The sequence below is a fragment of the Numenius arquata genome, chromosome 1, assembly GCF_964106895.1.
Source record: "Numenius arquata chromosome 1, bNumArq3.hap1.1, whole genome shotgun sequence".
NCBI lineage: Eukaryota > Metazoa > Chordata > Aves > Charadriiformes > Scolopacidae > Numenius > Numenius arquata.
In genome coordinates, this window is record NC_133576.1 from 41540159 (window position 1) to 41555453 (window position 15295).

The window sequence follows — 15295 nt, forward strand, 5'->3', positions numbered from 1 at the left end:
TTCGTTGGGAAGTTCTTTGGTTCTTCTGAAGGAAAGGTCAGGTTTATAAGGGACACTTCATCCAACTCGAGGCCGTTTCCTCAAGATAACAGGTAGTTTTGTACACACGGAACAGGCCACTAAAAAGTAGAGGCAATGGGGTACGTTCCCACAGCGCCCACCTACGCCCCGATGCACCCGCACTTGTCGAATTCTCATTTGCAGAAAGGAAGTTCAATGCTAAGTGAGTTTCTTTCCAATGCAAAGATTTTCAGAATAATCTTACAACTCAGAGTGAGACTAGAACAAGCTTTTCATTAAGAAGGCTACCAAGAAATCCAAAAGGAACAACAGCAACCAGGAAACATTGCGGCATTTCGCTATTAAAACAATCCATCAGCTTGCCGCTCAGACGCTGGGGTAGCGTAGCTGAGTGAAGGCTTGCGGGTCCATTCTGCCCGTCTTCATACAGGAACATGTTTTATCATTTCCCCCTGTCGTTCTTTTACAGTACTTGTCCCTAGCAAAGGGAGCATGTGTTTTAAGGAAGCAACTCAAGTCAAAACCCTGATGCATGACCCGGTCGTTAAAAGAAGTCTCTACAGGCACTCATCGGTCTGTCTGGAATATAAGCGAAATCAAAAGGTGCTTCCTCTATAGGCACACCCTATGGTACCAAAACAGTCAGTGTTTTAGCTACAAATGTAAGGTTGAGGTACAGATCTAAGGTTTTGTAAAACTCCGTGGCTGGAAACCCGGTACCAGTGCTCTGCTTTCCACAGCTGACCTGCAGCAGCACACACTGCTCATCAGCTGCTTGAAGGAAAAGGTAGTAGAAAAGAAGTGAAGATACGCAAGGAAGATGTGGCTGTGCGTATACACACACATTTTTTTATATATGTGTATGTAAATAAGCTCTTCTTTTTATTTAAACTTTATTACCTCAGACTCAAGCTTTATTTGATTATAATATCAGTATTGGATTCTGAAATAAAGGCAGCTGCCAAAAATTAACAGCCCAAAGCAGTTTTGAAAGCATCTGGTGGGAAAAAGCAAAAACTGGTGTTCGTGTGTATCGTTTTAACTGTGCCAATTAACAGCTGTCTACACTCCACCGTACAGTTCTGTGAACTGTTGGTGTGCAGTCTCATATGATGTGGATCATGGGGGAAAACAAACCAGCAAGGGACGGACAACCAGGCACACACAAAAATCTACTGTGATATGGAGCATAAAATCCTGAATGTAATAGGGACAACTTAATTTCTAGCACTTGCTGCCAAACCACCTAAACCCTAATATGTGAGGATTACTCTAAATTACCATTACAGACTAGCTTCCTTGTTTTAAGACTTCTTGGCTTTGTAACCGAAACAATCTACTAACATGTTCAGATTGTTTATGAGGTGAACTTTAACCTAAAAACCCCATTTCTGGCTAGTAGACAGAAGTCCTTTGTGGAAACCAATTAGGCTGATCCACCCTCAGTAGGGACGAGGTAAGGTAATAAGCAGCGCTGCCTACTTGAGGAAATGAAGCTGGCCACATCACACCTACGACAAACTTTTCATTTGCAGAGAACTGTTTGAAGTGCCGTGGTGGCCAGGCCTCCTGGCGCAAATTCGCCTTGCCCGGGAGAGAAACCCGACAAGCTGCCATGGCACGGGAGCTCCCACATGCCCACTTTGCGCTGCTTTCTCATCATGACCAAGCCGTTCCACCTAACCCGGAACTGCGCAGCCAGCCCCCAAAGCAAGCTACTCTCAGGTCAGCAGGTGCCAAACCTCTTGCTTTTAATGGTTAGTAGCAAATGATGCCCTGCTTTGGCAAAGGGGGTGACAACAGAAACAACAGAAGAGAATTTGGACACAGGTTAACTACGCGTTTTCTCTTTGTCACTGTAGTAGTTGCTTTTGGCAGGGATTTTAGAGCGGGGCATTTTTCTCTTATTTATTCATTTAACTTCATTACCATTACAATAGAATTACTATTAAATTGTAAACTTCAATATTAATTTAAATGTAAATTACTATTAAATTGTACTACTGAGACTTCCCTCTTCTGATATGGAATTCTACAATAACCTAGATAAGAGGATTGCAACAGGGTGAAACACTGCTCCAGTGGGCTCTTCTCAGGGGAGCGCTAAAGCCTCTTGGAAGACTATGATCCAAAGGAGACATGAGATGATTTACAAGATCCAATTGACTAAGAAGAGCAGAGTACAAATAATTTAGATAACCAGCCACAGTTCTTAAGTGCCGATGGAAAACTCCCCAAAAACTCAAGGCAGCCATGACAGAGCTGCACACCTTGAGGCCAAAGCACAGGATGGTGAACTGTTGTACAGGCCCACATGGAGAACCAAGTCAGCAAGGCTCTACGTAGATCTGAACCTAAACACAGTGGTAATCCCAGTAATTCAGAAACATATGATGAGTTCTTCTAGCTGTTTTCACCACAGACAACGCACAAACCAGAATTTAGTTTAAAAAAAACATAGTAAAAATGTAAATACTGTACTGCATTGTGCTGAAGCACAATAAAAACACAGAGACACAAAACGGAAATACATAGCCTCTTCAGTTTCTCAAATACAGTGTGGAATTGAAAAGAAAGTTCTGTTCATTGAAAGATATTCCTTTGCAATCAGGTTTCTTTTGAAGAATAGATGCTTACAAAGAATGGCAACATAGATGTGTTTTAAAAGTTAATGCAAAAGAATAAAGGCCTTCAGCAATGAGCAATTACCTCTTTTTAACTGTTGAAGTTACCCACATCAAAAAGCAAAGATATCAGAAAACCATAAGAAAAAAAAAATATCAAGCTATCAACTACCCTTCCCACCTTTAAGCAAATTTAGCTACTTGGTGGCAAATAGTAAAGAGCCTCCTTGGGCGCTATGAGCTCTGAGGACTATTAATGCTTTGGGACTATGAGGTTTCTCAGCATGTCAAAAGAGTTGCCGTCTGGGTGCACGGACTCTACCCCCTTGCCTTCTTCATGAACTTGAAGGAATCCATAATCATCTATCCCGACGATCCACGCAATCGGGCCCTCCTCATTGTGGAGACGGACTTGTTTACCACTGCAAATAAAGAGAACCAGATGGTTAGGAATTAATTGGTGAACACTGCACAAATAATGAAAAATAGCCTAGAGGACTAATGTCTAGCAGAATATTTTTATTTCCCACTGCACTGGTTCTTTACAGAGAATAATTTTCAGCAGCATTTGCTACCTGCTTTAATTCTTTCTATGGAATTAACACAGTTGGAGGGAATCCAAACAGTCAATTTTTTTAATAAAAGACACAACTACAGCAGCTTCATCACTAGCTAAACAAATCCTTCCCAATTCCCTTTGTTTTGAAATGATACACATAAAAGACCTAGAAGCATGCTTTAACTCATGCTAGTCCATTGATTTTACTTTGCGTTATTTTTTATTCTCCCTTAAAAAACTACCTCCGACTCGGGAATGTATTTTAATTAAGTCATTAGTTTTAAAGGCATTCTAGTAGAGAAAGACAAAATATCAAGGTGTTCTTTCCAATTTTCTTAAAAGAAAGTTCAAGAAGAACATTATACCTACCTGTGTACCCAGTACTTGTAGTAACTGGGAAGAACTCCGTTGGGCCCTTTCTCCTGAAAAATATCTATAAGCCTTTCCAGCACCGTTACAGTTCTTGCAATAAGACAGTCTGCACTTAAAGCCTTCAGCTCTGTCCCCTGTTCCTTATTAAATTTTGTGATGAGATCATTGATGCATATGGTGGGGTTGCTGTTGTTCACATTAAATCCAAAGCCTGAAGAAGACAAACCAAAAGAAGAGGACACGATCTGAAAATATGAACACTTTATTACCACCAGAAAGTCAGTACTTTATTCAACTACTTGATACAATTATCTCTAAGGATGTTTCTGGCAGCTGTTTTTCTTCAGTCTCTCGCACCTTTAAATCTTGTGTAGTTACAAAACACAGCCCAGATTTTAGTTTTTTCTTGCCCCTAAAATGCCTCCTCAAAATTGGAGAAGCAAATCCGGGGCAATCCTTTCAACAACACACCATCCTATCAATGAGGCTCAGGAAGATGGTAAGTGGTAACTCGCATGTTGGTTACAATAATATCAAAGTGAGAAATTCTTTTACTCCATGGAAGCTGACAGGTCATTAGCTAATTGAGAGTAAATCACTGATCATACTTTAAGATGGAGTTTTATCTTTCAGTCTAAAATTTAATTAAATTAAAATGAAAATTAAGCCTTTTTACTCAGCTGATAAGCCTTGTTTGGCTTGCTCTGAAAAGCTCAGAAGATTTTAAGTTTCCCATGTAAGACTCCAGTTTGCTTAATCTGTCTTGCCACAGCATATCCTTTAGAAGCCTCAAGACTCTCGCTGAGATTTCTCCAGCTAGAATAACGTTGGCAGACCGCCTTTCTTATTTAAATATGGCTCTTGGGGCCTTTTTTGTAGCCTGCTGAAACAGGCTTCGAGGGATGTAAAGAAATATATTGTATTACCTGTTTATTTTTTTCTCCTAATAATTTGGATTTTTCTTTCCTCAGACATATGGGATAAAAACCCAGTCTGTCAATCAGGTTTAGACATGATACACCTCAATCTGCAAGAAGGTCCAGAAGCAGTGTTTTGTGAATTTGTTATTAATGAGACTATTAATATATGGAAGTAATTTGCATTAAATCTGAGAAGAAGGATCTCTTCATTAAAAAGGAGTTTTTGACTTTTAGCTAGTCATAGAATGCATGCAAAGAAAGCCACAGGGATATTGGCACCAACACAGAGATCCTATGGAAATGAGGAGAAGAGTATTATCAGAAAGAAACAAAGGAAAATGAACTGGAAAAAAAATATAATGTGCTATGCCAGCAAATCCCAACTCAGCCGGTTACGCTCAAATATGGTACAAGTGAAGGGAGAGTGACTATGGCCATTAAACTGTGATTACTCTTCTGAAATACTTCTCAGAGCAGTAAAGCCATGTAGATGATCTTTGATTTTGATCATTACCCTCATATATGGAATACTATTCTTGACTGCCGTGTGAACAGTAAGGTCTAAGAGAGGAATCTGCATGACTGTAGAAAGGGGAGGTCTGGCTTACCTTTCCTGTTGTGGAAGTTTGATCTCATTGCTACCACTAATACAAGAAGTTAGATGTCGTGAGTCACCCCTACTACTCTCAGTGACATACGTCACTGAAATGATGGAAAAGATCCATGAACTAGTATGTGGCAAGTAAGTTTTAATCTTTGAAGCTTCCAGCCAAAAGAAAGCTGATGAAAATATACATCTTTGTATATACCTCCGAGCTTTCACCACCAAGATAACTCCTATGAACCTCAGAGAGAATGCATAAAGAAAGTTTCTGTTTGAATTTGAATTTTTTGGTGTTCCAGGTAAGCAACAAAGCTCCAAAACAAATATGTAGCGTGCAAAAAGATATTTGATAAAATGAGCTATTTTTGGAGCCATTTTTGCTTTTCTTGTGTTAACCAGAACAGGCTCTGGAAAAACATATGGAAGCAGTAAATGGTTGATGGGGCACAGAGAGACTCTTTTAAGTGTTCCATTCTGTACATGTAGATTATTTACAAAATGAGGATATAACAATTGAACAGAAAATTTAATGACTGGGCATGTTTCACAGAAGGAGGTGATGACTAATTCAACTGTTTGGCTTGTTCACACCTTAAAATTTATAGCACCTTGACAGAAATGATATCATGTCCACACTCTTTGCAAGATACTTTACTTATCTACCACGCTATATTCAAATATAAACCCTATACTATCATCATCATCTTTAACCTTTTAGACTTGCAGAGGAACTTTCATTTAATTTTTTAGACATAGCACAGAAAATTACTTTTGAAAGCAGAACCCAGATCTCTTCTGGCAGGTTTCTGACCGTGTCTGACAGGTCTGTGCTGGTGGTGGTTAGGGGAAAAATTTTCCTTAACAAATAGCAGGATGATTATCATACTTGAAATGACAAAAACTTCTCAATGTTTATTTGTGCAGCTAAATGTCTTCCCCTGTTACAGCACTGGGACTTGCTGGAAAATACATGTACAGTCTTTCTGAGATTGGCTGTGCTACCTTTTTGGAACCAGCCTTCCAGGCAAACCGTTTGTCTTCACAATGAACAAACAGATTGTCCCTCTTTGCTCCCTGACCCAGCCTTCCCAACTACTTTGCGAATTTCAACTTTTGAGAGAACTAAAGAGAGGAATTAATTAGTCAAATCATTAATTCACCGCTGCTTCACTAGTAATATTACAGCTTCTAGAAAAGTATCAACAGAAACAAGTTATGAATAAATTCTAAAAGGATGAAAGGATAAATTAAAACATTACTATGTGTAGAGAGCTCTTCTTCTGATTCAAAAGGCATGTTATTTAACTATTTGTCTTGTTGCAAAAAAAAAAAAACCTGAAAAAAACAGATACATTTTTCAGTATATTCTACTAGTTTTTCAATAGATAAGAAGGACATCTTCCCTCTCTCATGTAATGCTCCTTCTTTGAACTCCACTACACCAGCCCAGATGCTTGCATTTACATTTTTCTTGTCAAGCATATGGAATTATTACGAAGAATGAAAACATTTACTTTTTGTGCTTCCTTTTGATTTAATACTGTGCTTTATTTCCTTATGCCTGCTGTCATTATTTGTTCTTGTCCGTATAATTTGAATTCAAAAAGACATTAATAACAAATTTATTCAATAAAAAACAGCATGGAAAAGCTTGAAAATAGACATTTACCAATAAGTATATGAAATGTTGTTTCAATAAGTGTAGAGTTTACCAGAACTCCACCAAGCTTCATAAGATCGCTGTAGTAAATATCATTTGGCCATTTTACTCGCAGATCAATCTCCTAAAGAAACAAAACCATACACATTTAGAAACACTTTACTCTCTGATACTGATATGATACATGGCTTATTCATCACCCCATATTCTATATTTTCTGTACCTCTTTGCCACACTGAATGTGATCCTGTCCGCTGCTCTTTATAATGAGAGCCTATTTAAGCTCTCCACAAACATTACTAAAAAAGTCATAGTAACATGGTTACGTGGTTTACTAAGGAGGTTGGCAGCTGTCAGAGAAAAGTGTCTATTAAAACAAAATAAAAATATGGCAGATAATAAAGGCTTAGAGTGACCAAAAGGGGGACTAAAGATACTAGAGATTTTTGGTCTTAAAATCACGAGGTTTTATAGAATTCATTTCCTTCATTCACAAGTGCCTATTAAAGATTTAAAAGATCTATTCAAGCAAGATGCAAACTGTGGCAGCCACTGTGGCTCACTGCTGATAAACAATCAGAGTAAGCCCACAATAACATCAACACTCTATTTGAGGATCCTTGCAGAAACCAGACAAGGAGACAATGACATCTTGAATTTCAGAAAGGAAATTTAGCAGACAGGAGAAATTCCAGTTCACAGCTATGTAAATACTTCAGTAACGTCCTAAATATATTCACGCTTTCGGCAGCTACACTCAAGCAACACCATGGAGCTGGAAACACAAACTGTGCTGTGTGACACCGTTCCAGTGCAATAGAGAAGTTTTTGTTGAAACCACAGAACTGAACTGAACTTTGCACCGGCTACTTAAACACAAAAAGAAAGCAAATGTGCTTCCTGTAGTTTGAAAAACTGCATATGACTGTATCCCCAGAGGCAAATTATAGGAGGTGCTCCAGGACTACAAGAGTCGCATTCCCTCCTATTGTAGATTATGAAATCCCTTTACAGGATGTGTGAAAACTGCACCTGGGTCCATGTCTACTTTCCTGACAGATTTAAAGGCCAGAGAGGAGTCCATTACACATACATTGACAGGAAATACTACTTGATTTTGCTATCAAAGCATTCTAAGAGAGAGTATCAGCAATTCATATTCATTATGGAAAACAACTTGATTCTTCACACGGGGAAAGGATTTATAGGAGACTCTTGAGACTTCATTCAAAGTATGAGATAGCTAAATTGTACTATCAGTGTTAAGAGATCTTCCGAAGAGCTATTCAGTAGATCTTACTTAAGGAAAACATACACCTGTAAGACACCAGACACTAGCTCTGCAACTGAAGTCACAGAAAGTATGAAAACCAACCAAGTCAACTGGGTATTCTCATGATGTAAACTACACAGGAGTGACTTTGCCACAAAACAGTGACAAGGTACTGCACAACTACCTGTTTGTCAAAGAAACGATGGGCATCACAAAACATGCAGGGAATGGAGCACCTCCTTTTCATCACTTACTAGAGACAGATGTCTGCTCTTCTCAGAATTGGAAAGCAAAGAGCTCTCTTGATCTAAAACCCATTTACATTTCCAGTACTAACATCTGACAGTAAAACTTCCAATCGAGCCGTGAGATTTTCTGCTTCAGGACGCAGAACAAAGGCCTCAGTTGCTGCGAGTTTAGCGTTGTCAACATTTGTGACAACCCTAGAAATGATGACTGGCTGATAAACTGAGACACAGGTATTTCAGATTTTTGAACGGAAATCCTTAGATGGACTTTGAGTATAGTGACTTACATTGAAGTGTGTTAAAGTATTATTAAGATTCTGACATACACCCACAGAAGCATGGAAATTTGGAGGAGAGAATGAAACCTCATCTATAGATCAGCCCACTGTTTGCAGCTGCTGCAGTTTGTATGGCACAGATGTCCATCTGACATAAAGCAAGCCCTGCATTACCCAAGTCGAAAGGGGAAATTTAAGCATTGAGTTTCTGATAAATCTTTGAATTTCCTTGCTTTAACGCATTTCAGTCCAGATCCTTAACACTGGTCTCAGTCATTGTCTAGGGTGGATGTACTGTCAGAGGTTCAGCAGCTTTGTCTTGGTCATAGCAAGCTATGTGTTGTACATGTACCCTGTACAGTACATGTATTATTGATACACTCATTTTTTACATTAGTGTTTAGTAATTCAGTCACCTTTTTCCTCTTGAATGGAATAAAATAAAAAATGCCACAGTACACCAGGGTAGGCATACAGAAGCAAAAACACCTCTATTCATAAATTAACTCCTTCCCCAGTCAGACTCATATTTTATAAAACTAACTCTTGTCCCTCCTATTTTAAATGGTTAAATTATTCACTCTGGCCAAATACTTTATATTGCAAATTTTAGCCTGAAGCATTTTGTTTTTATAGTCAAGTTATGAAGCACTGAAGTTAGAAGGTTTTAATAGAAAGGCTGACAGACCTTAAACTACAGCAAAGCTACTGGGTGCCACTATAATAAAGTTCATGTGTAAATGTGTATAAGTCATTGATTTTCTGTAATATAGGAAACATATGCTTTAGTTAACTACTTCTGTAAAATACCAAAGTTTTATAGTTAGCAAATATTAGGAAATGGTAACATTAAAAAGAAGATATATGAGGTGATGAAGAAGACTGGTTCTTCATTTTAATACTGATGACAGGACACTTGATTCCCTCTTGAGAGCAATACTCCTAAGTTCTTGCTTTAGAAATCAGTTTTCAACCTTAAACAAGGGTTGGAAAAATCCTTTAAAAGGGATAAAGTGGTCACTGAAACAGCACCAACAAAAAAAGCAGAAAAGGATTTGTCAGTTTTATTCATTTTTCCCTCCTCCCTCTTCCCCAACTCCTTCAAAATCAAAACAAATTAACTCAATTGTTAGACAAACAAAAATTGACGTTTTCTTTACTGCTGAAGTCTGAGTCTTAAGTTTCATAAGATTATGAGTGCAATGAGTGCAGTACACTTAATCAGCTCAATAAAAGACATTATTCATCATATGTATAGTGGATTTCTTAAAACACATAAATAACCAAGCATGTATAAAGGCTAAGTTTACCACCATATTAATGCTGAAGAACCGTATTATGCATTCATTCTATGCATAGGAGACATAGTTAAAATCAGAACTTAATGAAAAAGGAAACAGAAATTTTGAGATAAATTAGAATGAGATACCTCATATCCTGGTATTGATCTAACCGACTCCACCACTGCCAAGGACACCAGGTGTTGAATAAAAGGAATTCTCTGGCCCAGGTTGGAATGTAGAGGAATGGTGATATGTAAAGTGGAGAGCGCACAGCCCACAGGACTGAGCCAAACATTTCCACCACGACCTGAGGAGGGAGAAAAAAAAAGGTTAACTTCAATTCAGGAAAAAATATTTATAAAAAAAGATCACTTTGTTATTGTAGACAACTGCAAAAGAGAGATTCAATAGTATCCACCCAAGAATCTACCATAAGTCATGTAATGGAGTTTCCAAACTAATTTTGAGAGAAAAATGGTTAAAGTGCAAAGTTTTTTCTTTAAAAAACAGCAAGTTGTTTAATGTGCATGCTGCTACTCAGTTTCCTGGAACGTCCTAACTGACTTGCTTAAATTTTCCATATCTGGTAACATTCACATTTCAAAAAAATCTTGCTTTGTTTAAATGAAAAGTATTTGTGAAGATGTTCTGTGTGTATCTAGAAATCCACCCACATTGTGAATTAACTTGACACAAGCTATATCTGTACCAATAGCCAGGTAACCATCTTCATGTAGATCTGTACTCAGAAGAGCTTATTCGGTTGGGCACCGTATTCTTCTAATAAAACAAATGTGGCTTTTAAATCAGTGCTAGCTCCTCCCTGGGAAAGAGACAGAACTTGCTCATATTTATCTGCAAAAGATTGTGAAAGCCCACATGACAGTTCAAGCAGGTCTTGCACACTCAAGAAACCTTTATCTCAGAGCAAGTCAAGACCCAGTTGTGTTCCAGTTAAGTCAAAAAGGAGTTTTGATTTGGAAGTCTGATTTGTATTACACTAAATGCAGTGATGGCAGTTTCCATGACGGGAGAGACTTTTTGGCAGAAACTAGAAGACCACTAAATCATTTCTGCAAAAGCCACCAAACATCCTGAAAATGTTTACTTTGGTCTCTATGAACTTAGGGTTTCAGTTTGAATCCACAGTTCAAGCGGGAGGAGAAGAGGACACAATTATTCTACAGATTATATTAGAAAAAATACTCACAATGTATCTTTAAGGCAGCTAAGTGACATTAAAATGACCTATTTCATATGTTTAGTACACATTTACTAGCATGAGAAGGAACTTTACTCACCTTTCCCTTGTGTTTGTCGAACAGCAATTGCTATTAAACCCATCTCCTCAGGCAACTCCAACATTAACCTGCCAATTAGGAAAAAAACAAAAACCCATGCTTATCAGTTGGAACAAAGCTACATTCATGAAAATCTAGGCTTAAATATCAGGTAATATTTTACCCTAACATTGCACTACCATTTCTCCGTTTTCAGTTAACATTTATTCTTGACCAAAAAGCATTAGAATATTAAAAAAGATTAACTGAAAAATGATCATGTAAAACATTACTATATCTATTACGCTGGAAAAAGATACAGCCATAGTTCATTTAAGGTGCCTTCTGATAACATACGTTTTGTATTTCTTCATGTTTTCTTGAAGTGCTTATTTTTAGTGTGTCACTATCTTCAGTAAGTGACAACTAACAATTCTAGACATTTGTTTCTACTTACAGCAAATTTTTGTTCATACTACAGAATATAAGAGCAGCAGTTTCTGATTATTTAGAAAACCAATATGGTGGCAATAAAGCAGTTTAAAAGATACACTATCCCCTGAGAACTAATTATGATTTAACTACAGTAAATAAATCTACACCTTCTGAGAACTCTAGAGAACACTGGCTTATTTTAGGCTTGTGTTCTGCTTTTAAAATAGTTTCACTTAAAAGAATACTAACTTTCCTCTGGGGATAAGTAGAAAGTGCACTTTAACACCACCAAATGAGTCAACGCTAGACTTAAAAAAGAAGAAAAAACCCTACTGTGAGAACTTCGTTCAAGCCACTTTAAAACAGATCTGAACTGTACTATGATCCTCCTCCATTTCACGTTTTCAGGAAGAGTTATTTAACAGATAAAACAGATATTCAAGATGTTGCCAGCAAGGTAAACCCAGAAAGTGATTTATAGCCTACAAACCTACTTCGAATACGGGCACAAATATCACGCTGTTCATTCATATAAAAGCGATCTTGTCTTGGAGATAAGTGCAGTCCAAATCAGCAAAAGGTACCATTCAAACTTATTTCCCCTGAATTTCAGATAAGTAAGAAAGGTGTTTCAAATTCTGCAATCAAGTGAGTATCCACGGGAAGCAGGGACCAGCCGCAAGCAGAAGTGTCCCCCAGCCACCCACAGACATATGTCTTTAGGCTGGTGACAAGCTAAGGAACTATCTGTCCCTTGTGCTTCGCAGGTTGAAAAGCAGGGCTTCAGTAACTCTTGGGGCTGTTATCAGTAGCAAGAAACATGTAGGATCCCCAGGGTTTCAATCTTTCAAATGGCTGACTTGTTCTCAGAATTATCAAAATGGAAGGTTATTGAGGGGCTCAAGCAAAGTCTGGACCATAAATGCCTTCGCTAATTAGAAATACTTGAACCCAAACAGACAGAAGCCGTAACAGGCTGCACAATGTTTTCCCACCTTACTCCTCAATCAGAGAGATGGTGTCAAAGAGTAATAGCCAGAAGATTTCTTTGCCAGTCCCCTTCCAGTTCACATGAAATACAGCTTGATAATTCCTTCCTTTGGAACCTATGGATTACATATTGGGACCAGGCTTATCTATCTACTAGCAAACTTCAACATTAAAAGGTTGCGTCTTCTTATATAGGGACGTAAGCGAAAAGCCTGCATAGTTTTTTTACGCCCATGAGGCTTCAGTCCTGTCTTCTGGAAACAGTGTGATTTCAGTTACAACACCAAGTTCATGGTTTTGCAACATGAAAATCTAATTTAAATTTGGAAGCACAGTTAGGAAGAGATTACAGGCTTTGTCAAAATACATCGATTGCTGTTACTTCTCCATTCACATATTTGGTTTTAAATAGAAAAAAAAAAAGTCACTTGCTGCCATGATGGGAGGAAAATAATCAGAACAAGGGAAAAAGTTAATTATGAATCTAAAACACAGACTTCTAGAACAAAGAGATATGATTAACAGAATGTATATGAATGTAGTTATTAGAGGCTTGGCAGCAGGTAACAACATATTAAATGCAGAGACTGAGTTTGTACTTTTAAGGGCCATGAAGAAATTCTTTAACAGACACAACATGGGGAAGTTGTTAATAGTCAGACTGATACAGCAAGAGACAGATAGATTTATTTTTACTACTTCCTGAGATTGTGCTGGAGTTACCATGAAGCCTATCATAATAAAAAGCTCTACACAACCACCCCCCCAAACTTCAGAGCTTTGTAAATTTTGTGTGCTTGTTAGCTTTTTTCTGGGAGAAGCAACTTACATTTTCCTTCCCAGAAAGAGTAACCATACGTGCGCTTTTTTACATATTGACTTCCCTTCTTTTCTTTCAACTTAATCAGTTGCAGATTTAACAATTTCATTTTTCTGCAGAGCAACTTAATCACAGTGCTCACCACATTTTCCCCCCAAAATTTTTGCCTTCAAGAAACTCTCCGTTCTTTGTGCTCTGTAACTACCTTGATCTACATATTAAGTCAAAAGACCACACTGAGATACAAGAGTAGGGAAACATGAAACATTTGAAGACAAATTTACCCATCAGGAAAAATATCAGATGGCATATATATGGCCATAGAAGATGATACTAGAATTTAATGCAAATTTTTCTTTTCTGCTTTGAACATTTTTGTGGTATTTTCCAAAACGTGAGCAAGGCACTTTTAGTATTCAAGAATATTAAACCAGTTGAAATATTAAGAGAGAAACTTTAGCAGAATTTTTTATACAAATGCCCTCCTCCCGCCCTCTAGCACATACTATGAATGCTGTCGAAAGTAATAAACAATACTTAATTGTTTTATAAAAATTTCAAGTCTAAAGAGGACTCTCTCTTCATGGCTAATCAACACAATGACTTTTCTTGCTACGTGAACGTAAAATGGGAATTGAAACCACAAAAAATATGTTTGAATAATGTTAATGGCCTGACAACTATAAATTTCATTGATGTTGTGGGTTTAAGGTTGAAACTCTCATTAATGCATCCTGCTGTGTTACAGTATTGCAGAGGTATTACAACAGGCAGCATTACATTCCAGATGTTAAAATACCCGGGCACAAGAAGGTAACTTATGAACAGATTTCTCCCTTCAAGTTCCTTTTCTGAAAAATCTCACTCTCAAAGAACTTGTTTATATAGTATTATAAAAGCGACATTAAAAAAACCGTTCAATTTTTAGTCAAATGGAAACAAACATGTCTTCTGACCAGTTTCTTGTGCTATTTTGGACAAAAAGGTGCCCTGAACACTTGCTTTACTATTTTACATCCACTGTTTCTGTCTATTATGTCCGATTTGAAAATGAGCAGTGTGCCTACTAATATTTTTCTTAAACTCTCCTCCATTGCTCTCCATCTCCTTTTCATAGTCCTCAACTGCATGACACTGTGTTTAATTCCAAGCTCTGTGTGCTGAATAGCCTGCCAGAAGATGTGCTGGCCAAGAATAGGTAACTCTTGAGTCCACAATGCAGACTTCTTGGTGGCAACACTGAACTGGGTCTCTCTCTCCTGCCTGGAAGCTTGTTTTCATGAGAGCATGAATACCTGAAGGAGCTCAAAGATATGTCGGTCTTTAAAACAGGCAGTAGACTGACTGAGATCTGGTGGTGCACAAACAGAGGAGAAGACATCAAGAATGACATCACGGTGGGAATTTTTTACAGACCACCTAATCAGAAGGAGGAAGTGGAAAAAATGTTTTTGAGCAACTTGAGGACATCTGCAGATCATATCCTGACTGGGACTCCCATCTTCCAATATATGCTAAAAGGCAAACAAAGTGGGAATGCAAGCAACCCAGCTGACTTGTGGGGGTTGCTAGGGTCAAGCTCTTAACAGAAATTATTAGATCATCAACTGGAGTGATAGACTCACTCTGATGCAGACAAGGGAGAGCTGACTGGGGAGGTGGCAATCTGTGGCAGCTTTGGCCATAGTAAATATGAATTAATGCTGTTCAGGATCCTGAGAGGAATAAGGAAGGCAAGTAACAGTACAATGCCTGGATTTCATGAGAGCAGGATTTGGTTTTTCAGGGACGTGATAAATGGGAACTTATGAGAGGCAGCTCTGAAGGGCAAGGGAACCCAACAGACCTGGTCTTTAAAGACAACTTCCCACAGACAAAATAACGGTCCAGCACAATACTGAGGAAAAGAAGTAGGTGAACAGGGAGTC

The 15295-nt window shown here is 38.0% G+C and overlaps 1 protein-coding gene across 1 annotated transcript in view; it reads right to left on the reverse strand.

Annotated features, from left to right (window-relative positions):
• Positions 1-1907: 1907 nt before the first annotated feature.
• HLCS (holocarboxylase synthetase) overlaps positions 1908-15295 on the reverse strand; it is a 120881-nt gene continuing 107493 nt past the window's right edge. Inside the window, exons 7-11 of the mRNA XM_074150869.1 lie at positions 11144-11211; positions 9989-10149; positions 6770-6884; positions 3574-3787; positions 1908-3067 (exon numbers count right to left, since the gene is read on the reverse strand). Coding sequence (XP_074006970.1) covers positions 2899-3067; positions 3574-3787; positions 6770-6884; positions 9989-10149; positions 11144-11211 — 727 coding nt within the window. The 3' untranslated portion in view covers positions 1908-2898. The remainder of the gene's footprint in view (positions 3068-3573; positions 3788-6769; positions 6885-9988; positions 10150-11143; positions 11212-15295) is intronic.